The sequence below is a fragment of the Ooceraea biroi genome, chromosome 4 (genome assembly GCF_003672135.1).
Source record: "Ooceraea biroi isolate clonal line C1 chromosome 4, Obir_v5.4, whole genome shotgun sequence".
In the NCBI taxonomy this organism is placed as follows: domain Eukaryota; kingdom Metazoa; phylum Arthropoda; class Insecta; order Hymenoptera; family Formicidae; genus Ooceraea; species Ooceraea biroi.
Window position 1 is genome coordinate 16,666,239 of NC_039509.1, and position 27,959 is coordinate 16,694,197.

The 27,959-nt window shown below is 44.4% G+C and overlaps 5 protein-coding genes and 1 long non-coding RNA gene across 19 annotated transcripts in view; 4 read left to right on the forward strand and 2 right to left on the reverse strand.

Moving 5' to 3' along the window:
• The first annotated feature begins 192 nt into the window (after positions 1 to 192).
• On the forward strand, positions 193 to 2,391 carry LOC105283341 (ribosome biogenesis protein BRX1 homolog). Of its 3 annotated transcripts, none has more exons than XM_011346033.3 (5): positions 261 to 577; positions 847 to 906; positions 1,146 to 1,422; positions 1,500 to 1,855; positions 1,934 to 2,391. In XM_011346033.3, the coding sequence occupies exons 2-5, from the start codon at positions 871 to 873 to the stop codon at positions 2,111 to 2,113; spliced, it is 849 nt and encodes a 282-aa protein (XP_011344335.1). In that variant the 5' UTR covers positions 261 to 577; positions 847 to 870; the 3' UTR covers positions 2,114 to 2,391. The 3 variants fall into 3 exon arrangements, with proteins under 3 accessions (XP_019888450.1, XP_011344335.1, XP_026824556.1); XM_026968755.1 differs by lacking the exon at positions 261 to 577 and adding an exon at positions 605 to 766; XM_020032891.2 differs by lacking the exon at positions 847 to 906 and having other exon boundaries at positions 193 to 398.
• On the reverse strand, positions 2,107 to 7,114 carry LOC105283352 (CTL-like protein 1). Of its 3 annotated transcripts, none has more exons than XM_011346049.3 (12): positions 6,495 to 6,811; positions 5,962 to 6,104; positions 5,443 to 5,834; positions 5,263 to 5,352; positions 5,017 to 5,156; positions 4,744 to 4,930; positions 4,545 to 4,676; positions 4,339 to 4,483; positions 4,127 to 4,267; positions 3,882 to 4,041; positions 3,570 to 3,791; positions 2,107 to 3,471 (listed from the first exon to the last, which is right to left on the reverse strand). In XM_011346049.3, exons 2-12 carry the CDS (start codon positions 6,063 to 6,065, stop codon positions 3,316 to 3,318), a joined length of 1,869 nt encoding a protein of 622 aa, XP_011344351.1. In that variant the 5' UTR covers positions 6,066 to 6,104; positions 6,495 to 6,811; the 3' UTR covers positions 2,107 to 3,315. The 3 variants fall into 3 exon arrangements, with proteins under 3 accessions (XP_011344351.1, XP_026824546.1, XP_026824547.1); XM_026968745.1 differs by having other exon boundaries at positions 3,316 to 3,471; positions 6,508 to 6,815; XM_026968746.1 differs by adding an exon at positions 6,897 to 7,114 and having other exon boundaries at positions 3,328 to 3,791; positions 6,508 to 6,815.
• A 102-nt stretch (positions 7,115 to 7,216) lies between these two features.
• Positions 7,217 to 10,938, forward strand: LOC105283367 (ubiquitin carboxyl-terminal hydrolase 1). Of its 5 annotated transcripts, none has more exons than XM_011346092.2 (7): positions 7,217 to 7,235; positions 7,795 to 7,974; positions 8,208 to 8,446; positions 8,522 to 8,751; positions 8,853 to 9,394; positions 9,461 to 9,653; positions 9,845 to 10,938. In XM_011346092.2, the coding sequence occupies exons 2-7, from the start codon at positions 7,806 to 7,808 to the stop codon at positions 10,497 to 10,499; spliced, it is 2,028 nt and encodes a 675-aa protein (XP_011344394.1). In that variant the 5' UTR covers positions 7,217 to 7,235; positions 7,795 to 7,805; the 3' UTR covers positions 10,500 to 10,938. The 5 variants fall into 5 exon arrangements, with proteins under 5 accessions (XP_011344394.1, XP_011344384.1, XP_011344373.1 ...); XM_011346082.3 differs by lacking the exon at positions 7,217 to 7,235 and adding an exon at positions 7,274 to 7,626; XM_011346071.3 differs by lacking the exon at positions 7,217 to 7,235 and adding an exon at positions 7,275 to 7,550.
• On the reverse strand, positions 10,654 to 21,755 carry LOC105283393. Of its 2 annotated transcripts, none has more exons than XR_003406401.1 (4): positions 21,646 to 21,755; positions 14,107 to 16,124; positions 10,969 to 11,334; positions 10,654 to 10,906 (listed from the first exon to the last, which is right to left on the reverse strand). It is a non-coding gene; the product is annotated as an uncharacterized LOC105283393 (long non-coding RNA). The 2 variants fall into 2 exon arrangements; XR_894672.2 differs by lacking the exon at positions 21,646 to 21,755 and adding an exon at positions 16,201 to 21,597.
• On the forward strand, positions 11,334 to 14,070 carry LOC105283380 (retrotransposon-like protein 1). 2 transcript variants are annotated; one of them, XM_020032895.2, is made up of 3 exons: positions 11,334 to 11,616; positions 12,705 to 12,869; positions 13,017 to 14,053. In XM_020032895.2, exons 2-3 carry the CDS (start codon positions 12,726 to 12,728, stop codon positions 13,413 to 13,415), a joined length of 543 nt encoding a protein of 180 aa, XP_019888454.2. In that variant the 5' UTR covers positions 11,334 to 11,616; positions 12,705 to 12,725; the 3' UTR covers positions 13,416 to 14,053. The 2 variants fall into 2 exon arrangements, with proteins under 2 accessions (XP_019888454.2, XP_011344414.2); XM_011346112.2 differs by lacking the exon at positions 11,334 to 11,616 and adding an exon at positions 11,623 to 12,035 and having other exon boundaries at positions 12,675 to 12,869; positions 13,017 to 14,070.
• LOC105283409 overlaps positions 14,618 to 27,959 on the forward strand; it is a 33,879-nt gene continuing 20,537 nt past the window's right edge. The window contains exons 1-2 of one of the 4 annotated variants that reach the window (XM_011346148.3): positions 21,944 to 23,412; positions 26,285 to 26,616. Coding sequence is in view for 2 of the 4 variants with exons in the window: in XM_011346139.3 (XP_011344441.1) it covers positions 14,618 to 14,751 (134 nt within the window). In the remaining 2 variants the exon portion in view is untranslated. Of the gene's footprint in view, positions 14,752 to 21,942; positions 23,413 to 26,284; positions 26,617 to 27,959 lie in introns of those variants that run through there. The other 3 variants (XM_011346139.3, XM_011346144.3, XM_011346157.3) reach the window with 3 other exon arrangements.

Genomic DNA, 27,959 nt, shown 5'->3' on the forward strand with positions numbered 1-27,959 from the left:
TTATGTAAAATGAAGAAATAGATTCAAAAGACGAGCCTCATTCAATACAAGAAACAAGTCTTCTTATCTAGTTTATTATCGAACGAAAATGAAAAGAAAAAAAAATGTCCCGAGATTGCGCAGAATTGCGATTGGACATAACCAATAGCAGCACCTTACCAATAGTGCTTTGGTGAGTTGGAATGTTTCTAGCACAATATAAATACTATGACGATGGCGTGTCTGATCGTAATGTACGTGCGCGCGTACAATTTCAACCACGTAATCAAGAATAACTTTGTTGTTTCTACTTGATAAAGTGGTAAACAAATATGACGAAGAAAGTACTGAAGAGAAAACGGAATGAACAAGTTGAAGAAGAAAATGAGCCGCGACAGCCAGACGAGCCGTCCACCAGGGTTGGGCATGTATTACATACGCCGCCTGACAAAGTGGACGTAAACTAGTTCACGCTTCCCACCACGGACAACGGCACACGGCGGCAACCCATCCGAGCTGCTCACCGTGCCCAACGTTGCTTGACTTCAGGCCCAATCTCACCAACGTCGGTTAATTTTAACCGTAGTTTAACTTTTAGGTATTAATATATTATTATTTATCCAATGTATCCAATACTTTTACACACTTCGCACAACTACACATGTCACGAATGAACATATACGAATATTCAATATGGCGACGAAATGTTGCAAGTTCTTCCATTCAGCGAGCTTGGCCACGCGCGGAACATTTTTCGCTGCCACTTTTCTTCTCTCCACGCTATCTAGTTAGATCTCCTTACTATTACTTCGTGCCCTTAATCCGTTTTATACATGTTCTAACCGTATTATACGTTTTTATACGTAGGAAATACGTAGAAAAGTGCTCGCAATGCCGAAATGCCCAACCCTGCCGTCCACTAAAAAGGTATTACTTACAAATAAGGTATAACCAACCTATGTGTTTCTTGCTTTAGAGCAATGTGAGAAGATATAATGTTAGAGTAAAAATGTCACGTTTTATAAAATCTATGATTCCTTCAATTTATCAAGTAGGTATATCGTTTCTTTGTTTTTAACGCTCTTTGCTGCACTCATCCAAGTCAATTTTATACAAGTCGCTAAAAATAATTGAAAAGAAAAAGAGATGAACACACATTTATACAGGTGAAATGGATCAATAGACAACGCGTATTGGTATTCGCTACTCGAGGTATCGGTCACAGGCATCGACATCTCATGGACGATATGAAAAAGCTGATGCCTCATCATCGTCCAGAGTGCAAGATGGAACGTAGCAAGAATTTACGAGTGGTAAATGAAATGTGTGAAATGAAAAATTGCAACAAGTCTATCTTGTTTGAAGGTCGAAAGAAGCGAGATCTTTACATGTGGCTCGCTAATGTGCCCAATGGTCCAAGCGCAAAATTTCTTGTGGAAAACAGTATGTATCGTTTCTATAATCAGATTTATATACGGGTGTGATGCAAGCGAGGATGATGACGACTGTTTTATTTACAGTTTACACAATGGGAGAACTAAAGTTGGCAGGCAACTGCTTGACAGGGTCCCGGCCATTATTGTCATTTGACGAACATTTCACTACACATGGACATTATAGTCTTTTAAGAGAATTATTGACACAAATCTTTGGTGTGCCGCATCATCATCCTAAGAGTCAGCCTTTCTTCGATCACGTGTACACGTTCAGCATCCTAGACAACAGGATATGGTTCAGGAACTTTCAAATTTTGACCGAGGATGGTGGACTGACCGAAATAGGACCGCGATTCGTCTTGAATCCGGTGAAAATATTTGCTCAAAGTTTTGGTGGTGACACTCTGTGGGAAAATCCTCATTACGTTTCCCCTGCCAAGGTAATGCAAATCGTATAATTAAAAAATGCATGGTGTTTATTTAGTTGTTCACTGATATCACAGTTTGGTAAATTTTAGTATCGACAATCGTTGACGAAGAGCGCTGCTAATAAATACAAAAACAGAGTCGAGCAAAAGATGGCCCAACGGACGAACAAGCCTGAAGAATCTTACGCACTTAATCCCACGGATGAGATATTCAAGGGTGATTCGCAAAAAGTCGGGGAAATTAGAGAAAAGCTTCAGAGACGTCGTTAGAAGCGCGTCTGTATACAGACACTTTAATTTCTTTTATTAAGATAACTTTATTAAAATACTTTGTACGTTGAAATCTGCAAGCCTCTTATTATCTAGATGTGAACTGAATTTTCACTTTGATATCTTATTTCAAGACATTTAATTACATTTAAGGAGGAATGAGAAGTGTATAAAAACTTTCGAAAATAGAAAATCGTTTGTAATAAGCTGAGAAACGATTTCTCGTCAATACAATAAATACTGTACATCTTTTTGTATATAAAAATCTGTCAAACTCACGCATAATTGCACTTTGTTGTATTAGAATGGATATTTTTTAACATAAACTAAGCTGTATCTCTACATTTCTTTTATAATTATGACTTGCACTTGCAGTCAAGATGAGTAAGCATCTTTGCATTGTTTCATTGAGTAAGAAATGTCTTTAAATGTTTTTCAAACGCAACAGAGTTTTCCTTTTCAACATTTTGATAAGAGCCGTGAAACGACTCACGTGGGGCGATTGAATAAAGAGCTAGTATGTAGCAAGGATGTTACACGTTTGGAAATGGACCTAAATATCAATCGAGTTCTTACACATTGTTTTCTATTTTAGGATCCATTTCTCTCTACTATTTTCAAGCTGGAAGCTCTCTATTATCTTCTTGATTTCTTTTCCATGCGAATCATGGGTGAAATGCTTATTTTTCTCGTAGCGCGCGAAAAGTTTCGTGATTCAGTTCGGATGACATATGGCAATAGTATATCACATAATAAGACCGTGGTCTCGATGAGCGACATGCTTAATTAAAAAGAAAGAAATTACGCGATTAGATAAAAGTAACATACATATGTATATCTTGCTTTTTGTACGTTGTTCTTGCATATCGTTTCCTCGAACGTTAAAAACGTGCTAAAAACATAAATCTCTTCGCATGATGCTTTTGAATATTCCTAATCATCATCAAGTAAAAACGATGGTGGTGATAAATGGTTGTGCAAAATTTGTAAACGTCATTGTGTATACTGTGTGTATCGAATGGAATGTGTCTCGATTAAGTGTATTAGACACGTGACACGTAAAATTAAATGAAAGCAAGTTACTTATAGTCTAGATCTATCCCTTATCTATTCTCTCTCGATGAATATTAAAAATGAATGTTAAAAATGGACGTGTCTACGAAAATGTGTATATAAAAAGAAAAATGTAAAATATCGAGTACTCATTCGTTTATCGGTGTCATCTCGTGAGATTGTTGCCCATTAGCATTACTGCTGGACGCTCCGATTTGTGCTAATGCAGACTGACGCCACTTTCCATTCTCACCGTTCAAGTTTTTATCCTCGCATATACACAAGAACAGTGTGTCGATAACAGTCTGAAATGATGGAGATGCATGGAATTCGATTGGAATGGAATCCAAATGGAAAAGGAAAATAAACGTATGTAATGTAAACGTTACGCGATTACACTCACCTCGTAGAGAGAAATTATACAATGGGCGATAAAAAATGAAAAAACGCAAACGATGAAAATAGGTATAGCATAAAAGTGCAGTTTAGGATCTTGTCTCATGAAAAGCAAAGCGATGCTTCCGGTTGTGGCTGTGACGAAACACTTTCCCAGAAACAATATAAAGTCGCCAAATCCATTGATCACCGCTATTTGCACGGCATTACTAACGATTGTCGTAAAAGCCTTGAACAATTAGATAACGAGTTGTTTCTCTCTTTGGTTTAATTTCCAATAAATAGTCGAATAAATTGTCTTTTTTCTGCGTGTACGTACTATTCTGGCAGCGTTGCAAAAGTGGGTACCCTCTATAGCGACAACGGTATACGCGTTGTGATTCATGTATCGAATAAATTTCTCGAGACAGTAGAAGCAACAGATGCAGCACCTTAAACCACATTGCGCGCACGGGGATGTCTCTTTAGTTTTTTCGAATCTAAAATCAAAGTAAAAGCGAAAATATAATATTGATTTACAAGTTGAAGATCCATTTTTACTTTCTACTGTACTGAGAGCCTTACTTGGCATGCAGATACGTCAAGATCAATCTAGGCAATTTGAAGATGGTTATCAAAAGCGAGCCACACGCTACGGAGCCCATATGATAGCAGACCAAATGTCCAATGGACGAACATACTGGATACGTGTTGGCATTTTTACCTCTGCGAAAACAAAACGATCGATCGACGAAATCGGGTATTAAGTAAGGGTAAATATACATATATGATATTACCTAAAGTACCAGCGAGCAACCGCACCCGATAATACCATAACTTCACAACCAACGATGAATTCCGACGTCCATATCAATCCAATGAGATACACCCACCACATGTACTTTACCCAGGTTGCGTCGACGTATTCCACGAACGTGAACGCTGAAATGTGCAACGAGCCATTAATCCTTATTTTACGCGAGTGAAGGATTGCTTCGCTTACTTTTGAAACTCTCGAGAGAAAAGTCGATTCTCTTTTCCACGATTAACGGAGCGTTCTCATCGACTGAGCTTAGATTCAATGGATCAAAGATGGTACTTTTGTACATTTGCACTGATTTCGTCTCGGGATAATCTGTAATCAAGTTTCATTAGAATCAATCGATTTTTCACCATTCGAATTAGCATGGAAACATACTTACTAGCTGTTGCCAGACAAAGAATCACGTATACCCAAAAGGCAAAGAAAAGCATCAACGACAAGAATGTGAAGAACGGTTGGAGAAATAGGCCGGGTAATTCTTTCAAGCATTTCGCGCTCTCTTTGAATAGTGCCGCCATGAAACTGATGCGTTTGCGTAGTATGCACGAAAGAAACAACAGAATAATCTGTAAGATAAGAAAGTGCTTTCTCAAGTGCTAAAATATATATATTTCATTTTATTTTTATCTGTGTGTTATTTCACGACACTTACCGTTATGACGGTAGCGATGACGGAAAATGCGAGAAACGCTCTTTCATTTCGAACAGCCTCTTCGAGAAGTTGGCTCGACTCGGTCTTGTCCAACGTCTTCTTGATATCGATGTATGTCAACCATAAAAGAACCGTGCCACCTATAATTAGTAAAGGTGATCTGTGTGTGTGTGTGTGTGTGTGTGTGTAGTTTTACAATATAAAAAACACAAAAATCATGTACGATGAAAACACCAGGTATCTTACCTGTGCAAGCGATGCTTACGAGTACAATTATAATCCACGTAACGATATTTGCCAAGAAATGAAAGATGACTATCATAAAAAGTGATAAAACTAGAAGAGATACAATTATGGTACAATTAAGAAAATATCCAGTATTCCTGATTAGCATCGTCGTGTCAGCAATGTATCAAAATTCCTCACCACAGGCGAGACAGGACAGCGCCAAAATTTGCCTCCACGTTTGACACAAATCTCCTAAAACTTGTTCGATAACATCCCAGGAGTTAATCAAGCCGTATAAATTTGAGATTATCATATCGCCCACTTCCGGAATTGCCTTTGGAACACAACGATTCAAGATGGGCGTACTGGGATAAACTGGTAATTCGGGACAAGAACCATTCTTGAATTTGCTGCTTTCACTGTTACACGCGCTAAAATCACTGTCCGGTCTATCGTGACACAGCTGCGATCCAGTCTCTTTGTAAAAATTACAAATATCCTCGATGCTCTTCAAGCTTCGAAAAGGACATTGCTTCACGCAAATCTTGAGCGACTGCGTGACGTTGTTTATATCCAAAAAGAACAAGTATCTACGATGAGAGAGAGAGACACACAGGCGTAACGTCTCATTTCGAAACAAGCGTCGTATAAAAATGAATATTTCGAAATAAATGTATAAATACGAGGAAATGGAGGAGAAAAATGTCAAATGCTCACGGTTTGTCACTGGTATCTTGCCCAGAAAGCTCCATACTACCAAACTTTTTATTCTTCGTGCCACACGTATTTCCAAAACTGTCATATCCATGTACAAGGCGCATGGGATTGCCATAGACTACCGCAAAGGCTGCAATCACGATCTGTAAACGAATTTTGGCATTAGAATGGCATAGTAAACTTTCAGAGATTTCAGATAATTCACTTTCTGATAGAGACTAGAAGCATCGAGAAAAAAATATCATTGAACAGGTATGCTAAATATTGTAATGTCTCATGAAAACAACCATGGAGAAACTGTATCGATCACCGTAACAGTAAGATCTGTAGCGTTAATTTTGCAAAAGCAAATTATCAACCGGTCGGAAAATAGAATAGAGAGGTGGCATACATGTTGATCATCAATCATGTATCGAATTGGAGTACTATATATTTCTAATTGTATCATATTGCTCAGAAATCCAAGATACTAGATTGTATAGAAATGATCTTTCTTCTCGTTGACTGGAATGCGCAACTTTATGTTTACATACACCGGTCGCATACCATAAGAAACCAGAATGCTAGGAAAAGGCAGAGCCAAAAAACATCGGTGCATCCTCGGACTCGCGTTGGCTCGGCGCGTTCCTCGTTCTTGGCATCGACGCAGCAAGACATTCCTCCTGACATTCTTTTGCCACTATTGCAAAGTCGTAATTGTTGCTCCTGTCTGCGTCTGCGTCTCTGATTTGGAATAGCGGGATGTGTACGTACGTAGTGGATCAAGTGGATGTACGATGTAGCGTAGCGCATAACTGTGTACATACAACCTGCAGCGATCGTTGAGCGTCCCAGTACCGTAGCCGTGATTTCATCTTAAAAAGGAAAACGGAAGCCAATGTTTATCGCGCATACTATACTAATTGCTTTAAAATCAATTGAAATTTTTCATTTACTTATGTATTACCGACTCGTCGGGTTCTCGTGATGTAGGAAAAATAACCGGAAATCTCATTTTTGCGCCGTAAACAATTGAGAATTTCGCCAAAGTTCTGTCAAGTCGTGCCATTTCTCATGGATAGAAATATATGGTCTCGTGAGACGGGCACGATCATCATCGTGGACGGCCCTGTGACTCGCGTTTCATAGTATCGTTTCCACGGTAACGAACGATACGTCACATGGGAATTATTATACCAGAGTACCTCTAGTGAGAGTATGGGTCGCGGCCATTACGGGTGGGGGAACCCGACTGTACCGATGGCTGTACATACCAATCAAAGACCATTAGCGCGGTGTGTAGATTCTCACACTCGAAGACAACTCTACAGGATTTTGCATCCCCGGTCGCGGCATCTGGCGGGCATCCTAGGGCTCGCGACCTGGCGAGGCGTACGGTTGTCGCGACGCGGATCGGGTCGAGCGAGTCGGAGTCGTCGAGAGTCGTCGATACGCACGCAACGTTGAACGAAACGTCGCGTCGACGGAAATGTAGCTGACAAAACTGGCTCGATCACGGTTCCTTCGTGATATTTTAGCGTAATCGGTTCGGTTTAGCAACGAGTCGTAAGCGAACCCATTTGTTCCATGAATTCCCCACTCGATCATACGTGAGTAAACGCCATACATACTCGACGACGCCTTCGTTTGCGACGTGCTTACGTGACACGACACTCGAAGAAAGACGTAAATGCATTACATTTCCCGAGACGCGAGAGGGAAGATCCGTGTTAATCCGTGCGAACTCGCGAGAGAGGCCCGCGTACGGGAAAAGTGTGCACGAGCACGTTTTCCCGTACGAGCACACGGTTCGTCGAGTTAAGCAGCAGTTGACGTTCTCGTAATCAATTTTAGGTTAACAGAAGATGACAGTGTTAGAGGCAGAGGAAGACGCAGATAAACGCTCGGTTCCTCCCAGAAAGAAGTTTTGCCTGTCCTTGTCCGGTCGCGGACGCGCGATTCCCATCATTGCTCCGCAGCCCCCTCGTGCGTCGGTGAGAGGGGGCCTTTTGGATAGACCAGACTTTTCATTCGGTAAGTGATTTGTGCGCGCGCGCACGCATACGCGACATTGGAGTAAGTTTTCCGAAGCATCTTTGAAGCTCATTGAAACATTTGTCGCCGTCATGACCCGTTTACCGTGCTGTAGTTTTTGAAAAGTCTCTTGGACGAGGAAAGATGGTGGAAAACTTATTCCTGGACTTGACAATCGTGATAGAGCGGCTAAAACGTGCATCTCGAGTACACGACCATTTTCTTTCATCAAGATACCAGCAAAATGTTGAATGGCTATCGAAATCAGCTGAGCAATCACCAGGATGGAGGATACGACGTGTCCGGTACTGGCACAGAAGGATTAAAAATAGCCACTTTGTGTAATCTAGGGAACACCTGCTTCCTCAACAGTGTACTGTATACTCTGCGATTCGCGCCTTCCTTCCTGCACAATTTACATCATCTAGCCACCGACTTGTCCAACTTGAATGACAAACAGTTGCAAACAAAAGTAAGTACGAGTTTACAGGAAGAACAGCGCTTCCATGTACGAGCTGGAAAATTATTAATCTTTTCGTCGTTGCAGGCAAAATCCTCCTCGTTGGGTAGAACCGGCGTATCTTTAACATCGAGCGGTAGTCGCAGTTGGAGCAGCAAAGATCTGCTGGCCTTGGCTGCACCGACAGCGGACGCGAATAAACCTCGTATTCAGATAGCCACCGAGAGGTTGCACGAACTCTTTATGGCGCTACGTGCGTCGGAGGCGAGGGAGAACAGCGAACCGTATCAACCGGATGCCTTTTTGCAAGCTCTCAGGTAGGTATGCCGCATTCGCGGCAAAAAACAAGTCACCGATATAATCATTTCATTGGATATCGTTATCCCACTATTGTTCGCGTATCGTCTTTGCCACGCAGAGAGGTGAATCCGATTTTCGAGGGAAATCAGCAACAGGATGCCCACGAACTTTTGGTCTGCTTGCTCGACAACATCAGAGAGACGTTTCAGTTGTTGGTCAGACACAGAGAGAGCCAATTTGGTCAGGGCAACGGTGGCTTTCCCGCGGATTTTATCGGCGATACCGGCGTCTCGGCGGCAGACGCGCAGTCGGCGGAAAGCAGCAGCGGTTCCGGCAAGAGGAGCATTCGTAAATCTCGAAAAAAGAAAAAGATTACGAGCAGGGGTAGCTCCGCCGTCTGTCTCGTGCAGTCAAACGCGAACGGCGTCGCGTCGGCGACATCCGCGAGACCGTACGAGAACGGTCACGCCGAATTTGTCGACAGTAACGGCGAGACGGGGATGCGCAAGCCGGAGAGCAAAAAGTGCTTCATCTCCGAAGACTTTGAGGGGGTCAGCCTGTTGCGTACGACGTGCCTCGAGTGCGAACACGTCACCGAACGCAAGGAAACCTTTTGCGACATATGCGTACCTATCGACATTGACCGTTCCAACGAGAAAGGTATCTGATTGACATTTATTAAAAAATAAAGAAATAGCTGTTATTATTCGAGCTGGTATATTACAGACGATGATGGTCGATCGGTGGACAGTAGCGAGGTGTACAAACGCGCCGTGGTTACCAGTGAACTGCTTTGGGGTAGAGACAAGTACTGGTGCGCACGTTGCCTACGGTACAACGAAGCTCGCAGAGCCGTGTGTTTCCCCTCTTTACCGAGGCTCCTCATCTTGCAGCTCAAGAGATTTTCCACCGCTGCTGGGTAAGTCGCATGGCAATCTTTCTCTATAGCGTAAAAGAACAAGGAGGTTACGTATGCTTATACTTGCGAAGAAATTAGTCAACTCCTTGTGACCACCGTACGCGATTTGAATACGTTTAAAACAAAGATCAGAGGTGTTTCGAATTTATTCTTTGAAGCAAAGTCTTCTTCAATGTCTCGTCCGTTTTCAGCTCGATGGAGAAGATTAATAATCACATGCCGACGCCGCTCACTTTACAATGTTTCTGCGAGGAGTGCAGCAACGAACAGACGCGCGGGACGGCAGCGAGTAGCGCGCCGGAAGCGCGGCACGTTTACAGACTGTACTCGGTCATAATGCATCAGGGTGCGACGATGACCGCCGGGCATTACGTCGCTTACGCGCGTCTACCGGACGAGTCCGCGTACGCGGAATATTTTCAATGCGATCGCGACAACAACAAGCGACAGAATTCGGGCCAGGGTGGTACCGCGAACGCGAATTCCTCGTCCATAGCCATCTCCTCTTGCTCCTCCTCCTCTTCTTCCTCCACCTCCTCCTCCTCCTCTTCCTCGTCATCTTCCAACTCTTCCTCGTCCGACAAAGCGTCAAGTATACTCAGGTATTTCAGGAGTAAACCCAGCGTGAACAATGAAAACAAGGAGCAGTTGGTGAGCAAAGTCGGATGTCGTAGCATGGATTGTTGCGGCATCAGGCGTAACAAGCAGGGCGTCACCTGGCTCGAGTGTGACGACGAAGCGGTGCACGTGATACCGCTGCGGGAGCTCGAGGACAAACTGGCGCCGAATCCGCGCAACTCGGCTACCCCGTATCTCCTGTTCTACGTGAGATCAACCACGACGTAAATCACGACGATAGGATCTACTACTAGGAGGCTTCTAGCAGGAGGAAAGCGCGTGTCAAGATGTCTCCCGTACAAAGTACGCGAGGTTTTCCGCGCGAGGAAAACAGCGCGGTAGCCAACGGTGTAAAGTTACGACGAAATGTCGGCCTCGTCTCTTTTTCTCCCGCCATAGGCTCTCACCTTTCGCGCTGTGATGTATCCGCACATTCCAGACCACTCGAGTTCTTCCTGTGTGTATCGCATTCTATAGCGTCTCGACGCGAGCGTGTACAATTTGCGTGTAGAGGGAACGAACCGTCTGTACAGTCAGATACGTTAGATTCCTCGGGCGGGATGTGACGCGTAATCGACCACGCGTGGACTCTGTAGCGTTATAGTTGGCACGTGGAACGTTTATCATCGAGTTATCTGTAAAATAAAAAAATTATGTATTCTTCACACATTTGTCATCCAATGTCTGTTGCTCTCACCTTCCTCCCCGAGCTGAAGTGAGAATACCACCTCGCTTGACGCTTGAATCGATCTTGAATCGACGTAATACGTCGAATGTAATCCGTATTTGAAAAACTGCCATTATATATGGTGTATAGAGCGGCTTTCGATTATCGCTGTTATCGCCAGGTAGATGGTCTCTCTTACGAGCGTAACGCTCGTCGTGCTCGAAATCGGTGTGTGAAATTTGCGCGCACACTCGTGTACGTGTACCGTATGCATTTGTATTATCGTACGGTACGTCAGCTCAATCATACATGACTACATCCATATATCGATTATTTCCACATAGGGGGTCAGTAGTGGAGTTGCGTTGTTCTACCTGTCAGTTGGACGCGATATACCTGCCAACATTCAGTAGCTCCTATCAATCTCTTGGTAGGAGCATGTTCTTGCACTCTACTACCGCGTTGTATTCTCGCTCGTGCGTACTTTTCGAATAAAGCGAGATATTTGCGGGAAGCGTAGCGAGTTAAAAGATTAAAGGTGAAAATTGCCCTTAATCGGACACGCGCGCGCGCGCGCGCGCGCTTCGTACGCGGTCGTTCGATTTGATCGCAGGATCAGTCGTCGGGGAACGCAACGCGGGAGTACGACAACGACGGATGTAAACCAAGCGAGCGGAGGTAAATCCTATCCAATTCCACTTTTAGCATCGCATTTGTACGAAAATGTGCTAAATGTAATCCGCTCTACTTTCTTTACTCGTACAAAATCATATCAATCTACCTTTGATTTGATTCAGTGACCGACCTAGTCTTACAATTAGTTTAGTTATTGATTTACCATGAAGCTACCGTATAAAGTACTTTGTACGTTCTACATGGATATGTTAACGCACTGTTGCTACTGCAATAGCAAAACTTGAATTTTGCGCTTCATTCTCCGAGCTCGCGTATACGACATGTGATACGTCGAAATCTCTTAACTAAAGTCTTCTTCTTCTTCTTCTTTATGTTTCTTCTTCATTATTCCGGAGCACACGCGGCGGTATCCGAGACATTACCATCCGTAATCATGAAACGTCGAATTTATTATCGTTATGGTGAGTAGAGTGCAATCGAACGAAATACAACACAATGTGCTGCAATCAATGTCAACACGCAAAACACGTTGATTTGTTCTGTTTTCGACCGCAACCGAGGAAGCAGCATGGAAACAGTATAAAAATCATGTGGTAATTCAACGTTAATGCACCGCAATATAGATACAGTGCAGTGTAGAAATGATGAAATTTTCAAGAGCTTTCCCACGGCGCGGCGCACGTTACGTTCGTATTTCGCTCCACTGAAGAGAACGAACGTAATCGATATCCACCCTATCCACGGCGAAGGATAAATGGATTTATCGTCACCGAAGCGAAAATATCCCGAAACGAATCAACCCACGTACGAGTTTTCTACCGCGGGTTGCGAGTTTCGACCTTTCGCGATCGTGCTTTAAGACATTCGCACTCGCAGTAGGTCACTTATCACCACGTGTGTAATCTCGGCCCTCGAGTCGAACCCGCAACGCGATGCACCGTCTCGTGAATGGTACACTTACGCGAAGCGAAGCACCCAGAGTCAACGATGGACACCGTGTGTGAAGAAAATCAAGATTCTTGCTTGCCTTTTTTACTTCTTACTACTTCTTACTAATTTTCTTTCATTAATTTGATCCTTTCATAATATACTTATTGCAGATCTAACTCGAATAAATTATCATTATGAAGCACCAACAAGTAACCATAGACATGACGAACATGGTGTTCACCGCTTGTTCTTATTTGGCGCTCGCCGGGGCGGTCTGGATATTTTTGCGACTTCTTCAGGCTTGCTTCTGGCTACCGAAACACTTGAAGAGGCAAAACGATGTTCAAAGGATGCTGCAGGAGAAGGTACGACAACAACGCTGATCGTTTTCACTCCGTTTCCGATAATTGCAACGTTACCAGTCTGCGTTTGACATAGATGTACGATCGATAGACATTACCGAAAGGAGGAAAGATGTAACGGTAACGTAGAAAAACGTGGTCTTTTATTAGGTGGACGGCTACGAAAAGTACGTGTTAGAGTGCGAGGAGAGGGAAAGGGCAGAGATGTTGGATCAGATCGACGACGAGAACAAGAGCCTCGAGATGTCGGAGAAGTGGAAGGAACGAAGAGAGTGTTTGGATATGCTGAAACGAGAACTGCAAAGGGTTCGCGAAGGTAAAGACATGTCCGATTGGGACTCTTTGCTGGACGAAGAATTGAAGAAGCACGCGGATCTAGATCCTGACAACGTTTTCGAGCAAGAGGAAGGCGAAGGCGAAGGCGAAGACGAGGAGGAAGGGGAGGAGCGGAAGAAGAAGAAAAACCTCACAGATGACGGTAATCGGGACGATGGTAAGAAAGACGAGAAAAGCATCGAGGTAGGTGCCGAGCCAAAGAAGGAAAAGTAATCGCTACTACCGTCGAGTGCCTTAAAAGTGCCTTGTTGAAACTGTTTGATCGTTACTCTGACAGAATATTTACGTGACCATCTTTTTGAACAAACGGCCTTTCGAAAATTATTAACTATGCATTGAAAAGTATCTTGATACGTAATATCAATACATTTGGTAGACCGGAGGGGGGAGGTTTCTCGAGCCTACACGTACGTTGTTGCTGTGATTCACCGATAATCACTGTAATAATCACTTTGTTTCACGATTTGCTTATTCGAGATAGAATAGACAACAAAGTTGCTTTGTTAAATGAGAGTGAATGGTTGATGTGTATTGCCGTGTGAAAAATTATACGTGTGTATTCAATAATGTAAAAGGATGTCTTAATAATTTCTGCATTGCTATAAAAGAGGAACAAGTACATGCATATATTTCTTGCTTTACAATTTGTAGTATCTGTACTAAATTAGAAATTATGTCTAGAAAGAGTTAGGATAATTATAAGAGCGACCAATCTTGTGAATTATCTCATGTATAAGGTGTATGTAACGAGTCATAGTTACATATCCAATTTGTTAATCTGTGTTTTTCTACATTACCTTTATTGTCACCTTTATTGTAAAATCAATAAAACGATAAATAGTCGTAAAAATTAAATGTCTGAAAATAAGCGTAAGGAAATAACTTTATATTAATAGCTTTTTACGTTAGTCGTTAGCACCATCATTTGTTTCACAACCCGATCCCCGCACGGTGCACGGGTTCGATACGGCCGGGAACAAATGCAAACGATCACGGTAATTATCTTCTTCGACAACACGAATGATTTTACGAAGAAAAATTACAGAGCTGCGTGCATGTACGTACGCAAGAAATTGACAGAAGAGACATCCTTCGTTCTTTTTTCATATCTATACGTTTAATCTACTATCGGTAAATCGATGCCTGCTTTTTCCGCGGACAGTTCGATGGTACGGTGGCGGAGGTCGCGCCCGCGCCGACGGGATGGCGCTGGTAGTAGTCGCGTCGGAGCGATTGCTCGCTGCGCTCAAGGGTTAAGTGGAGACTCGTCGTACCTGTCCATCCGTGTTGCACGCGTTCCGCGCTACCGTCGAAGCGAACAGGCGCGAAGGAACGCGCGCGCGCGTCAAGGACAATGCAAACGACCGGCAAACGACGCGTCGCATTCTCGTGAGTGTGGTGCGTGTCCGTTCTGTATGTACACGCTCGTCGCGAATCCGGACGACGGGAGCCATGCCGCGGCGCATCCCCCGACGCGCGAGACCAACGTCGGCAACGACAGCGACGATTCCACGTCGTCTGGCCAGACAGGGCATCGCGTCGCCGCCAAGTAAGTACGTGCCAGCATCGATTCGATTGTCATCGAGCAGACGAACGATGACGAGTGTCGTCGATGAGCGGCGAGCGCCTCGTCTCCCGACGACGATGACCGATGGCGGGTCCATTTCGCCCATATTTTCAAAGTGCGAGAGATGGAATTGCGCCGCGGCCGCCGTAGAAAGACGCACAATCGAAAGAGATTTATCAAGTTCAATAGAGTATTCAATCAATGTTGTCGAAATATTTAACTTGTTTTTTATATGTAATTGTGTATAACGCACACGAGCTGCGTACGAATCTCCGAGCACAAAGTTACAAACTCGTCCTTTGTATGAGCGATTGCGTGCGGTGGTCTCTTCGCTTTGCAGGTGCGGATGCAGAAAAAGCGCGAACGATCGATGCGGCCTTTTGACGCGAATCTCCACTTGAAATCCTCAAACGAAACCGTCTCGTGAGAAGGTCAAGGATTTTCGTGCGGCCGTGATGTTTCTCCGACGAAGAAAGGACTGCAATCGAACGCGATTTTCACGAGATTAAATCCCGATTTGGCGCATCGTTGATGGACTATGATGAAAAATGAATATTAATTTTTCCAACATGATGCGTGATACAATATTGTAAATTTCATACAAGTATGTAATAAGTATAATTCGATTTGACAATGTGTGAATTATTCCGACTTGCGGTGGATGGCTCGCGCTCGCGAATGATATGAGAGCTTTGCGCGTCTAGAATTTTATTGTGCGAACGAGACTCTTTTATCGTGCGACAGGTGATCGGCTGGACAGCAAAGGTCAGTAACCGGTAAACTCTGACCATGTACGTGACGTCGTCGATTGCGAACTCCGCGAGCTCTATTTTCATCTCGACGGGGGTGTCGCGTATCGAAACGTACTCGAAGGGTAGATCACTTTCATCAACTGAAACAGTTTTTATTCCAAGCAAGACAGCTTGTACAAAGTTGTGTTTTCGATTCAGTTGGTCCTCCTTGTGTTTGATACATTTTATGCGGAGCTGATGTTTCGGAGCGCGCGTCTCATCGCTTTGATCTCTCTGGTAAATGTCCAATCCAGGTGTACGGTCGCAACAACGTTCGTTACAACTTGGAGAGCCATAAATGTCATTGTTACCTTTAATGTAAATCGCATCTAACTACCAAACCTATACAATTCGATCCGTTTAAATCCTAGAAGCTGAAAATCGTAACCGTGTCTGGCATCTAGCGAGCGCTATCTGGCTCAGTCCGTTCTAGATACGTCGCTTATCGGAAGCTCGCGTATGCGTGTGCAATTTCCTTCGTGCTGCGTTCATCGTCGGGGCTGCACGTGTCATTCATGATGATTCCCAGCCGGTAGATATCGATTTTCGTCTGTAAAGCTATCCCTATAATTAAAACATTATTTTTCAGCTGAGGGTTAATCATAAGGATATTATTTTCGAAAGGGAATCGTTATTGTACGTTTTTCTATTGCATTTCACGCGAGTCGGTGACATTTAATGCGGCGGACGTCGAGAATAGTTTGTAGACACGCAATTTCCTCCGTCGTCAGACAGACTGTATGTCTCGTTCACCCAACGATCCCCGCCGTCTATCACGCAGCTCCGTTTTATCGATCCACAGCAGCCGGGCGCATTCTCTCCCTCTTTCCGACATACACATGTACGCTCTCCGTACATCCACCTACTCACCGCTCTTCTATCGCCCTCGTCTGCGATGTGTACCTGAGCGACGAACCTGACGAACGAGAAAGCACGAGTTCCTCAACCTCCTCTTACCATCGCGTCACGTTATATAATGTGTACGTAGGTGCAGCAACAAAGATCCAATTCGCGCTTTTTATTGTTGCAACTCACTGCAACGGGAGAAGCGGACGTTTCTCGGAAAAATACCTCACGTGCTTTACCGTTCGTAATTGCACTGTGCTCGTAACGCGATTCGCAACCGTCGAGAGACTCGTATTTTCTTTTCTCTTTTTTTTACGTCATCGCACAAGAGCAGGTAACTCTGTAGAAAATCGAGTATATCTCGTCTTCTAATGCAATCAAGATGCTCTCTTAATGCCATCTCCGTTACCGGGTAAAAGCTTGTTTTTGGATTCAATTGTCGATATCAATTTTTTATTGATAAATAATGGGTTCAGATCAGATAAGATTGATCTAGACGTAAACTAATCATTTCTATCGTATCAACAATAAAGTAATCGTTTGTCTCCATTTTACAGACAACTTGAGCGGTGTTATATTTTCGTAGCTTCGTAGGTTCTAGAATATGCTCGATTGCCCTTTTATTTATAGGAACCAACGGTGTCAACGGCCTAAACGATGTCGAGTTTGCCTCCAAGACTTCTCTCGGAAGGGTTCACGATTATTTCCAGAAATAAAGACACGAGAAACACATTTTCTTTTGAGTAGCGGTTTTTCTCGCTTTTTTTTCTTTTTACAGACACACAAAGAAAAACCATGAGTTCAGAATTTGACATTTTTATTTTCTTTAAAAGCAAGTACCAAGTTTAAAAAGTACGACATGTATTATAGTAAGATACGCACGGATCGGCCGATCGTGAGCAGCGCTGCCAATTGCGGATTTCGCAACAATGCACGACGGAGAGAGCACACTTGTCTGACGACGACGATGACGCCAAGTTAGATAACCAAAGTTGCATAGCGCGGAAAGTTACCTCGGAATCATCAGAATGCTGTCGGAAAGCATCGGGGAAGCGAGCGAGGATCAGTCGTCGAAATCGGAACGATTACTCCATTTGTGCGTGCGATTCGGGGATGGATGCGGACTAACTCGACAACACCGAACGAAACTGTCGACCGAATTCGCGAATTCGAATTCCTCGTCGAGACGAGCCGGTTCTCCGTAATCTCCTGTGCGGCATACCGTCACGATGTTTTCGAGATTCCGTGCACAATCGTCGATCGACTAGTGTTCTTTCTTTTTCACGCGTGATTGTCGGATAAATCAATCAAAGCGAGCTGTGAATTCTCTTATTCTCTAGGCGCAGCAGCTCCTACGAATTCACGAATGAGTCCGCTATGCGAACAAAACGAAGAATGTGAATATTCGGCAAAGTGCGGTAACGTTAGTCTCGGTTGGTCTCGGTGAGAGCTTCGAACGTAGCTTCGTGCCAAGATGAAGAGGATACACGAAGTCGCAAATGAAATTGTAAATGAGATTTATCGGCGCAAATCTATGGATTACTCGCGAGAACTTCGGAAATTAGGAAAATGAATTTTGTCACTCTACGCATCACGAGTTCTCTCTTGACTCGATGGAAAATACCCCGGTATGTCCCGGATGTGTAATATGATCGCTGTCGAATAAATATCATTTTTTCATTTCAAGTCTAATGCGATCGCACATTGTGTTTTCTCTTTTATTATTTACGGAACGTTAATAACGTGCTGCGTTAATAACGTGCAGCGTTTTTCGCAAAATATAATATTCAGGCGAGATATGCCTCGAAAATGAGAGAATATCTATCTCGCCACTTACGTGATTACGCATCAAGTGTAACCACTGAAATAAATCTCTTGATGAAAGAATGAAATATTGTCTGAGGGAGAAAAGTGTGCTTAAGATAAAAGTGCGATTTTCCGTGCGATTATACTTGCCTCGAACAGACTGCGTTAATGTCGTACTCGTGCGTATACTGGCGCACATGTTATATAAGAAAATAAGGCTATATATAATTTATTGCAACATATTTTACGTCGATACAATTTCTTTAACGTTTGAATAGTTATTTTTATCTGAATTATCTATAGTGTGCATTGATGTTACGGTTATGCGAACGAATCTAAAAGGAACCATGTGATTCTCGGACTACTAATGACGTGGTTTTATTTTCGTACGGCTGAGTGACAGTTTTCCAGAGATGTCTCTCGGAGTGTGATCAATTCTACTGACGTAAACGTGTGAATTCTCCGATCGGATCGGCGCGGGCGTAGCGATGATCGTGCGATGATTTGCGAGAGATTCACCCGCGCAAACGATATCGAGAACAATAATCTCTGATACGGATACAGATATTCATATATTCAATATAAATATCTATTATATTATCTTATTACGTTACAATAATATGGAATCGGCTGTCCGTTCCATTTACAATTTCATGTTTTTTGCGATCGGACGTTTGGACATTTCGGTATTGTAGAGCGTATGATTCATCCGGAGAGTTGAGAAAGTAAGGACTGCAAGATCGCCTCCGTGATATCTTCTCGCAAACAAGCTCGTCCCACGTTATTTGTGCCGATCGATATCCGTAATCCGAGAACAATGCGCGCGATGCTGTTTTACGAAAAACCCGTTCCGTTTCGTTCCGGAAAGATGTCGATATGTTGGTAGGTAAATCGATATGGTAATTCATCAACATCGTGCAATATCTGCGAGAGTAACGTAGCGCGCATAATAACAGGAAATACGGACAATGCCGAATGTTAATGTCGCGTACACGTGCTATCGTAATATCGTCGAAATGGTGCGATCATCCGTAAAACCGTGACTGTTTTTGCTCGGATTTTTATCCTGCTTCGCGTTACATCTACTCGTGAACGTTAGTTTCCAACCATTTTCGTTTTCGTTTCGCACCAAAAGTACGAAATAACGAATCGATAGTAATACACTGATAGGGATGGTAACACGTAATCGCGTGGATTTCGTAGCGGGCATGCTCGAACGCGTGATCATTTCTACAATCACGGTGTTACGGACATTATCGTAATGTCGAATCTGAAATTATGTCGAGATTCACAAAATGAACAGATGCATTTTCAGTCTCGATCTAACGCGACACGGCTCCGGGGATTATCGTATGTGAGATTTGTAGGATCTCGTGTGTGACTCTCACGCAAAGATGCCTGCACCGAAAAAACACTATGGTGGGAAAATGCGTGCGACGCTCTCGTTGCTCAGTTTCACCGTTCCTACCACACACGTGTCGAGTTTTATCTTATAAAAACAATTTGTACAAAGTCCAGATACCGCTAGCCGCATACCGCGAGGTGCAGATGTCTCGCCGGGAGATTCGTGGCCTATTTCTAGAATCTGTCGTATCCCGAGTCCGGAACTCGCGCGGTTTCATTTTCGGCTCGCCCTCGATACTCGGCCCCTTATTACCAATGACGTTTTAGCCATTTTAGTCAAAGTTCATACGGTGTTAAACTGGCGAGATTGTGAAATAATATTACGATAGCAATTTAAGGATGCGAAGACATGCGACGCAGATTATCTGCAACGTTGTCGCATAATAATGAGAATTGTCATCATAAATCGCAGAATCCCGTAATTTTTCGGGAAAGAAGACATATTTATAGCGGGGGAAAAACCATCTATTCCGTTTAAACATGAACCAAAGTTTCAGTTTTCTATTATCTGTAGTAATACACAGAGTCAACAATTCTCCTGCGAATTGCGAGCTTTTTTTAACTTGATAACAAAACGCCTTAACATGTGATAACGATCGAGATGTCGCAAAAGTCGACAGCGCGCAAAAATCGTTACGAGATGATCGGCGACATGCCGTACCTCGCGTGACCACCGAGAATAACTATCTCCAATTTTTCGAGAACGATCCGCGTTCGAGTTTCAAGGATACTGCGGAAAAGCGCGTTGCGCGTTGCGAAAAATCTCATAACGACAGATCCGTACGAGTAAGGAACACAAGTATCCTGGACCGACATCTCGATGTAATATTCGCATTGTAGTAACGTGACGTGATATTGACGGCAAAAGCGCGAATTAATCGAATTACAGGCTCCAACATCTCGTTTTCTCCCATATATCAATGAAAATGTCTCCCTTTTACGAACAAAGTTAATCGCGATTCGCGGTTTTCGCTTGGATGAATGTCGGATTTATTTTTAGCTTACCCACACGGACGGTAATTGAATCTCGCGCTTCTCCTGACCGCGAGTATTTCCTTTCGGTAGCAAAGAACAGTGTCAACGCGATCTAGAATAACTCGCTTGACTCAGAGATTCTATTGGAAGAGAAGATTATTGCATAAATACATTCGACAAGTTCGTTTGAATTCGTACGTTAACGAGTTACGTTCAACATGCGGAGAGAGGAAAAAAAGAGTCCGAGCAACAGGATTTCAATGAATTTCACGTTTTTGAAAGGATACGCGTAGCTCTAACTTTGCCGTGCAACAATCTCACATTTACGCTCTGCTTATCAGCCGTGTCTCTGCTCTGAAGCATCAAGCGAATCGATGCATTCTCGGCGTTGTCGGAACATCGTTGTAACGTAATTCCACTCTACTACAGTGAGCCTAATAATTTGTTACGCGGATGAATTAACGGGCTAACGCAATCAATTCACTAATGATTGATCGAGATGTGTTTTAATTGCGTGGCGCGATGCAATTTTACACACGTAACGGTAACGGTGCATTCGCGTATCTCTTCTCTCTGTTCAGATCTCATTGTCAGATGGAATGACAAATAACGCGCGGAATATCATTGCACGTATTTTATGCAGCTTTTGTTTCGCGGCAACGCCAACTTATTTTCATTCATACGGCGCGTGTGTACGAGAACGTATGACCGACGAACGTCGTCCGTAAACCCAACATGTTCGCATAATCGTGTCTGCACGGATGGGAGGTGAGACGAAACGAAGAGTAGTAATGACATTTCGTCATTACGGATGTGTAGCATCCGCAAGTCCAACCAAATATCCCGATGACAAAAATGAGATACGCTATGGGAAATTGTGCGATAAAAATGCGACAATTCGCCAACTGTCGTTCGACGTGTGGCTCCGCGACGGCGTTCATCGCTGTTACGTCGCACCGCCAACCGGGACACTGTATGTACGTATCGATAATCGCGCCATATCGAGCCGGTTATTTTCGGATGTGCAGGGTTAAAATCGACAATCTCGAAATACCAAGAACGTGACGTATCCTCCGCGTTCTCCAGCGTGTGTCCACTCCATCTGATCGACACGTGTTTCTCGCGTCTGTGGTTGTGCCGACGGGGCGATGAGAGCAAGAGAGAGAGAAAGGGTTGAAAAGGTATGGTTGACACGCAGCGATCGTGCCGGGGGGTGGTGGCAGCGTCGGCGTCGGCGTCGGCGTCGGCGTCGGCGTCGGCGTCGGCGTCGGCGTCATAGAGCCCCGCGTCCGCCCAGCCCCGGCTTCGTCCCCTTGCCGGTGGAGTCAGTCGGTTACCAGACGCGAGTCGGTGCTGTTGATGTACGAGAGCCAGTCTGTGAAGTCGCCTTCTTCGCTGCACCTCGGCCGCGCTCGGTTGTTCCCGCTCGACTCCTTTCTCTCTCCTCCTCTTGCTCTCCCTTTCCTCCTCTCGTTGCCGCGCGATCGTTACTCCGCGAGCGTCCGCACCGGTGGCGGGTGGAGAGCCAACGCCGTTCATCCCGTCGTTGTTCTCGACGGCGTGCGCGGATGAGAGACGTCCGAACGGTCAAATCGCCACTCTGATTTGCGCGCGCGAATACAACGAATGGTGCTACAACGGATATCGAAACGAATAGCTCTCGTGTACGATAACCCGACGATGACGATCGTGGATGGTGGTGAATGAATAAGGCGCAGCATCGGGAAAAAGAACCCCGGAGAGAGACGACAGCGTGAATGGGAGACCCGTAAACATCCGTCAATCTGAAGAATAACCTGACGAACGAGATCAAAGTGCTCGAATGCAATAAAGCGGTATTCGTAATATCGTATCCCGCGACGGTGACGAAAATCGAGTCTGAGATTGAAACGGGTCAGCGACACAGGCGGAGAGTCCGCGAATTATATCCGCTGAAGATTAATCCGACTGAGAAGACGTGCGCATCTCGCGACAAATCCCCTGACAACTAACCTGAGACGGAATCGACGATGCGGATCAAGTTGCGCGGCGTATAGGATGCAACTTGGGGGAACAGGAGCGAGATGCAAACGATCGGCAAGTAGGAGCGAGTAAATTTGTATTAAAATACGACTGACTAGCGGAGTCTCGCAAAGTTACAACTTGCGGATTCGAGTTCAGGACTTTGGAATTTCCGTTGGGGATTATTCTCTCAAACGGATTGATATTCGATTGCCGTTGCGCGTCCGGCGAGCGACACGAGACTTGACTCGGCGAGAGGGCCGAGGACGCGCCGATCGGCCGGTCGTTGCACTTTGCCTGCTCGCTCCGGTAAATCTCCTCCGGACGCCTCCTCGCGATATACCGTTATTACAACACCACCGGCGACCATCGGGGTAACCAAAGATTAGGAATTTCGATCCGAAGGAAATTCCAACTCCAATCGTCTAATCGAGCGTCCGCGGCGAGTTGGAACGGCGAGTTTGACTCGGAGGGACATTAAATTCCAATCTGTCCGAACCGACGATAAGAACGTACTCCCTCTTTCTCCGAGCGGGATTCGCTGGTAAACGTTAAAAATCGTCGTCGTGTGAGAGACGACGTATAGTCGAACCGCATACGAAAGGATCTCCGTTATGCGCACGCTGACCGAAGCGATGAAACATCGCGCGATCAGCTGACTAGTCGAGCTCTTCAGCGGCGGCCGCACCGCTGATAAGGACGCTACTCGGGCGTCCTCCGAGCACTCCCAGGGACGCCTACCGTCCACTTGCTCTGTCATGACGTTCGGCACGCCGTTTCACACCGAGAAGTCGCAGTTGGCCAGCGAGAATTCCGCTCGGTACGTATGCTTGACGTTTTCACGAGGTGATGCGTCCCTTTTCGTTTCATTTTATTCCGTTGTTTGTACATCCGTTACTCGACTCAATAGCTATACGCGATTCATACGCTAGAAAAGATAACGTTATCACGTATCGTTACATGTATCGTTTCCCGCGGGATTAATCGCAACTGTCAATTAAAGAGAATGTGCGTCGCAAACGAGAAGGGGACAAAGAAACACGGGGCTTCTCCACAAAGACCGACGAATGCGCTGCTCTGGACAATAGTCGTGAATTCGTCCTTGGAATGCGGGACGCGATCGTGACTAGCATCGTGATACTTCCTGGACATGAACGACGCACGCGGCTAACGCGCTCGCGTGCGAGTTTGCGCGAGGGGAAAAAATGAACGTTGTTTCGCGGAGCACGTACGTACATGTCGCGAGCGATGCGTGAAGAGAGAAGCGATCGGAATGATTGGAAAAACGAATGGAGAAACGAACGCGCCTCCTACAAGATTTACAAAAATCTTGTCAACACCTTTTCGCTGGCCTGCCTCGATTGTTACATATCTCTGCGTGTGCATACACGCTTCAAGTATGATGCTTGAATTGTAGCGGTAAGTTTGCGAGAGTTTCACAGCGGCGTTGTCATTACTTTCGATCGATCGATTCAATGTGGTCGCGTCTGGACATTGATAAAATCAAATTCTCACGGATAATTGGTTTGTAATCTTGTACATCGTATTGAATCGAGGCTTGCTTGGTCGTAAAGATCCAACGACAGTACCGCAGTGGAAACGAGGAAGCAAGGTCGCGCGGCAAAGTAGATCGCTGTGACCTTATTATTATCCATAGCGCAATCGTCCACAACGGGATTCAAACGCGAAATACCGTATCGAAGCATCCGGATACACAGTCCAGCTCTTATTTGCTTGCCACTCTTCGATCACGAAGAAAAAACTTTCGAGTATGCAACCTCTACGGATGGGGATGATCGATCATATCTCTTTTCAATTGATCGATAACGTAATATTCACACGGAGGATGTACCATACGGAAAAACCGATTTGGACAAAACGGTTAGCTGTTACATCAACAATCCTTTGCTAACGTTTACGGAAACTTTGTTTGCTTGTTCGCGCGTATCTCGATGTTTGAAGGGAAGGAAAATGTTGTATCTCGTGGATTTTTGTAGATTCTTCCTCTCGATGAAACTCATTTCGTCGAATTCGTTGTCCTGACACGAGCGAGGAAAAAGGTCGCACATTCGTTGCGTTGGATCCCGGTTATGGTGATTGCGCCAATTCAGTCCGACATCCGTCCACCTCATGCGCTCGCGTGTGGACAGGCGCTTCGCTTCGCGACTAAATAATCCCGTTAGGGCAATATTTTCACGCCCCTTGGCCACACGCAGAGATGAAAGGGCGGTTAACGATACTCGCGGACCAGGAGTTTTTTCTTCTCCTTTCAAGGCCCAAGCTGTCAAAAGCGTAAAATGAAGGGTGATTGCATCACGTTCCGATTCTGAACGGTGATTGTTCGGAAGATTGTTGAAGAACCATCTAACTTGTGAAAGTTTGCCTTTCCATAAATTAGTATAAAAAGTCTATCCATTCCATCGACGCAGCGCCATACACGAAACTTTTGATTATGGTGGATCTCCATACCTCTTCCTGTACCGTGTGTGCATTTACATTTAATAACTCTCTCTCTCATATGCTCTTTTTCCCCTCGTTACCTCGAACGAAAATTCAATCAGAAAATACACAATCTCAATTTGTGAGATTCCTTCTTAATTATCTACTTATCTATTTTATATAGTTGTAAATCGTTATTTAATGTCGATGATAAGGTTATACGATATGATACAAATGACACGCCCTGATTGATAAAAGTGGCTTTTAGAGTATCATGAATATTTATCGAAATAGATGTGACTCTAAACCGGGATGCATAATGCGGGATGCATAATGCGGGATGCATAATGCGTAATAGATAAAAATGTTGAAATATAAGGAGGAATTGCAAGAGAAAACATGCAAGATACACGCACGAGTCGCAAATTGTACTGCGAATTGTAAGAATTGCTGCTATCGTTATCATTGTTACGTCCGTCATTATCGCAGAGTTTGCCATTGCGATGCAACGCGTATGTACGCTACATGGCGTTCGTGGAGCTTCGAGAGTCAAATTACCAAAGCGCTATAGTGTTCAGGAAGCAGCAATAATGAGCGCAAGACTACAATAGACTCTCACATACACACGTGTCGGTTTATCAAAGAGTGACCGCAAAAATCGCCTATTTTTAATGAAACCATAATGAAACAAGAGTAATTCAACAATTTATAAAAATTCGTTAGGATTCGAAAATCGATTTTGTAACTTTGAGTCATGAATTTTTTAAATATATTGTTCGCCATATTTAATCAGCCATTTTGAATTTTTAAAATCTGACTTGCAATTCGTTGTCAACAATCAGCAAAACCTCTCTGGATACGAAGTTTTAAATTATTAGATTGACACAAAAATTCGTGTTTTAAAGCGTTATGAGCTGACGCGTTAATGAATTTTCACTACTTTGACCCTCCATATCTCTGAAACTAATTCTCACCTCAACTTAAAACTTTTTGGTCATTGATGTCTTGTCATAAGGTACCATTTGGCACACGATTCAATTCCAATATCGCGGGACCAAAAATAGGCGAAAAAACCACTGATTTTGCGGTCGCTCTTTGGGTTCGCTAAATAAATGTCTAATTAATATCTCATGAAATCTCATACGAGTAATCGCTCGTATCGATCATTATCAAGGTCGATCTTTCGCGGTTGAACGACGAGTTGGAAATCGACATGAATTTTAATTCGTCTTATTTATCGATCTATATAATAGATGTCACATCTTGCGTTCACGTTGGTCGTGAACAGGAAGAGGATCGTGAGAGTGGCAGAGGGAAAGAGCACGTCACAGGATGCGCGCTCGCACACACGTGACAACGACGATACGCCTGGTGGAGGTTGCAGTCAAGGCTGTAGAAAGGCACTGCCGGTCGCGCTAGTATCTCGCACGGATTCTCTATACCGAGCGGTCGTCGACCCGGTGCCGTGGCGTTCGTCGCCGTTTGTGCAAGGTCGTTTTACTTGGGTCTCGTCTTGGTCGTCGACCGACAGTTGATGCGCGCTCGCTTCGTGCGACTGACGTGTACGTCTTGCAGCAACAGCGAGGTACATGAAACATGCGATTAAAGATGCTTTCCAATTACGTGCGCGCGATCGGTTTTCTTCGATTAATCGGAAATCGATCTTTCTTCGTCACGCGATGGCAACCGTGACGCAATGATGCAAGCTGGATCATCAGAATCGTTGGATCAATTATATCTTGCATTAATTATTATATGTACATCTCCATTATCTTGCGCATTCCAGCCACTTTTCAACCACGCACCTTGCAGTCTCGTTCTCTTTGCTCTTTGCACTCTCCCTTGATTTTCTTCTCTTTTGATTGACTTCTCTCGCCACTTACCTGTTATTTACCTTTGATCAAGACTCCTTCGCAGAGAGTGACGTCATCAAGAAGAACGACTTTCGAGCATGATTGTGATTTATAGAATGTACGTAGAGCATATAACAAGAGCGGCGTATAATAAGAATTAACTAACTAATGTGATAAAAAATGATTGATGAATCAAAAGCGAGATAGAGAGAGTATAAAAAGAGATACGGAAGAAAATAGAAAGAAAAGAAACGTACAAGTAATTAGCCCAACTAGGGTTACCGTTACGTTGTCGTTTAGAGATAAATGTATACAGTTTCTCTGCGTTAGTTTCAACTGATTTTTACGTAATTGTTGCCGCGGAAGTCACACGCCACCTAATTAGTTTCCCGGCAATTTACGTGGGAAAGCACGATTGCTTGCTCGTAGTGGCACAGGAAAGAGCTTCCTTTCACAAAGTAATTACGTGCATGTTACCATCGCGGACGATGCAGGTTCTTCGATATCTCGCGTGTCCCCGCGTTAAATTATTCCATCGCTCTCTTCGCATCATCCGTCGTTTTAGCTCCATCAGCCGCAACTCATTACGTAATCACGTCAGGTGGAGGAGTCGCGTCGTTTGTGCCATTATAGTGACGCGGATCGACCGATGCGGACTGGACTCTCCACGAGGCAGATTCGATTAATCTCCTCGGGGAGAGATCAATCGTGGCCTCGAACTTGACACGCGGTGTCATTCGCGCGCACCATTTCTCGCCGTTCGAAAAATCTTCATCGGATTTTTTTTCGCTTTATATTTATTGTTAGACTATGTCGAGTTCACCGTGTTTCTGTTCCCGAACCTGATCTTTTGACGTTTCGTTCCGGAAACTATGTTCCTCCACGTTAAAATTTCTTCCTTTTTCCAAGCACGGAACGTGGTGGACGCCTATTTATAGCCAATGAAGCGAGATGAAGTGGGTACTCGTTCTTGTTGCTTCAATTGTTGTCCCCTCGTCTCGTTGCTCCTCCGCTCCGGCCTCGATGACCTGAACATCCGGGTAAATGGGACAGAGGGCGAGAGTCGTTCGGTTAC

Coding starts and splice junctions, on each gene's coding strand:
- LOC105283352 (XM_026968745.1), bottom strand. CDS start 6,765: ATGTACACAGTTATGCGCTACGCTACATCGTACATCCACTTGATCCAC. Junction 5,157..5,262: donor CGTAAGCATCGCTTGCACAG/GTAAGATACCTG, acceptor TACTAATTATAG/GTGGCACGGTTCTTTTATGG. Junction 4,042..4,126: donor TTGACGTATCTGCATGCCAA/GTAAGGCTCTCA, acceptor CTTTGATTTTAG/ATTCGAAAAAACTAAAGAGA.
- LOC105283367 (XM_011346092.2), top strand. CDS start 7,806: ATGACAGTGTTAGAGGCAGAGGAAGACGCAGATAAACGCTCGGTTCCT. Junction 7,975..8,207: donor TAGACCAGACTTTTCATTCG/GTAAGTGATTTG, acceptor TCTTTCATCAAG/ATACCAGCAAAATGTTGAAT. Junction 8,752..8,852: donor GCCTTTTTGCAAGCTCTCAG/GTAGGTATGCCG, acceptor TTTGCCACGCAG/AGAGGTGAATCCGATTTTCG.
- LOC105283341 (XM_026968755.1), top strand. CDS start 641: ATGTCACGAATGAACATATACGAATATTCAATATGGCGACGAAATGTT. Junction 907..1,145: donor CCCTGCCGTCCACTAAAAAG/GTATTACTTACA, acceptor ACATTTATACAG/GTGAAATGGATCAATAGACA. Junction 1,856..1,933: donor ATTACGTTTCCCCTGCCAAG/GTAATGCAAATC, acceptor GGTAAATTTTAG/TATCGACAATCGTTGACGAA.
- LOC105283380 (XM_011346112.2), top strand. CDS start 12,699: ATGAAGCACCAACAAGTAACCATAGACATGACGAACATGGTGTTCACC. Junction 12,870..13,016: donor AAAGGATGCTGCAGGAGAAG/GTACGACAACAA, acceptor GTCTTTTATTAG/GTGGACGGCTACGAAAAGTA.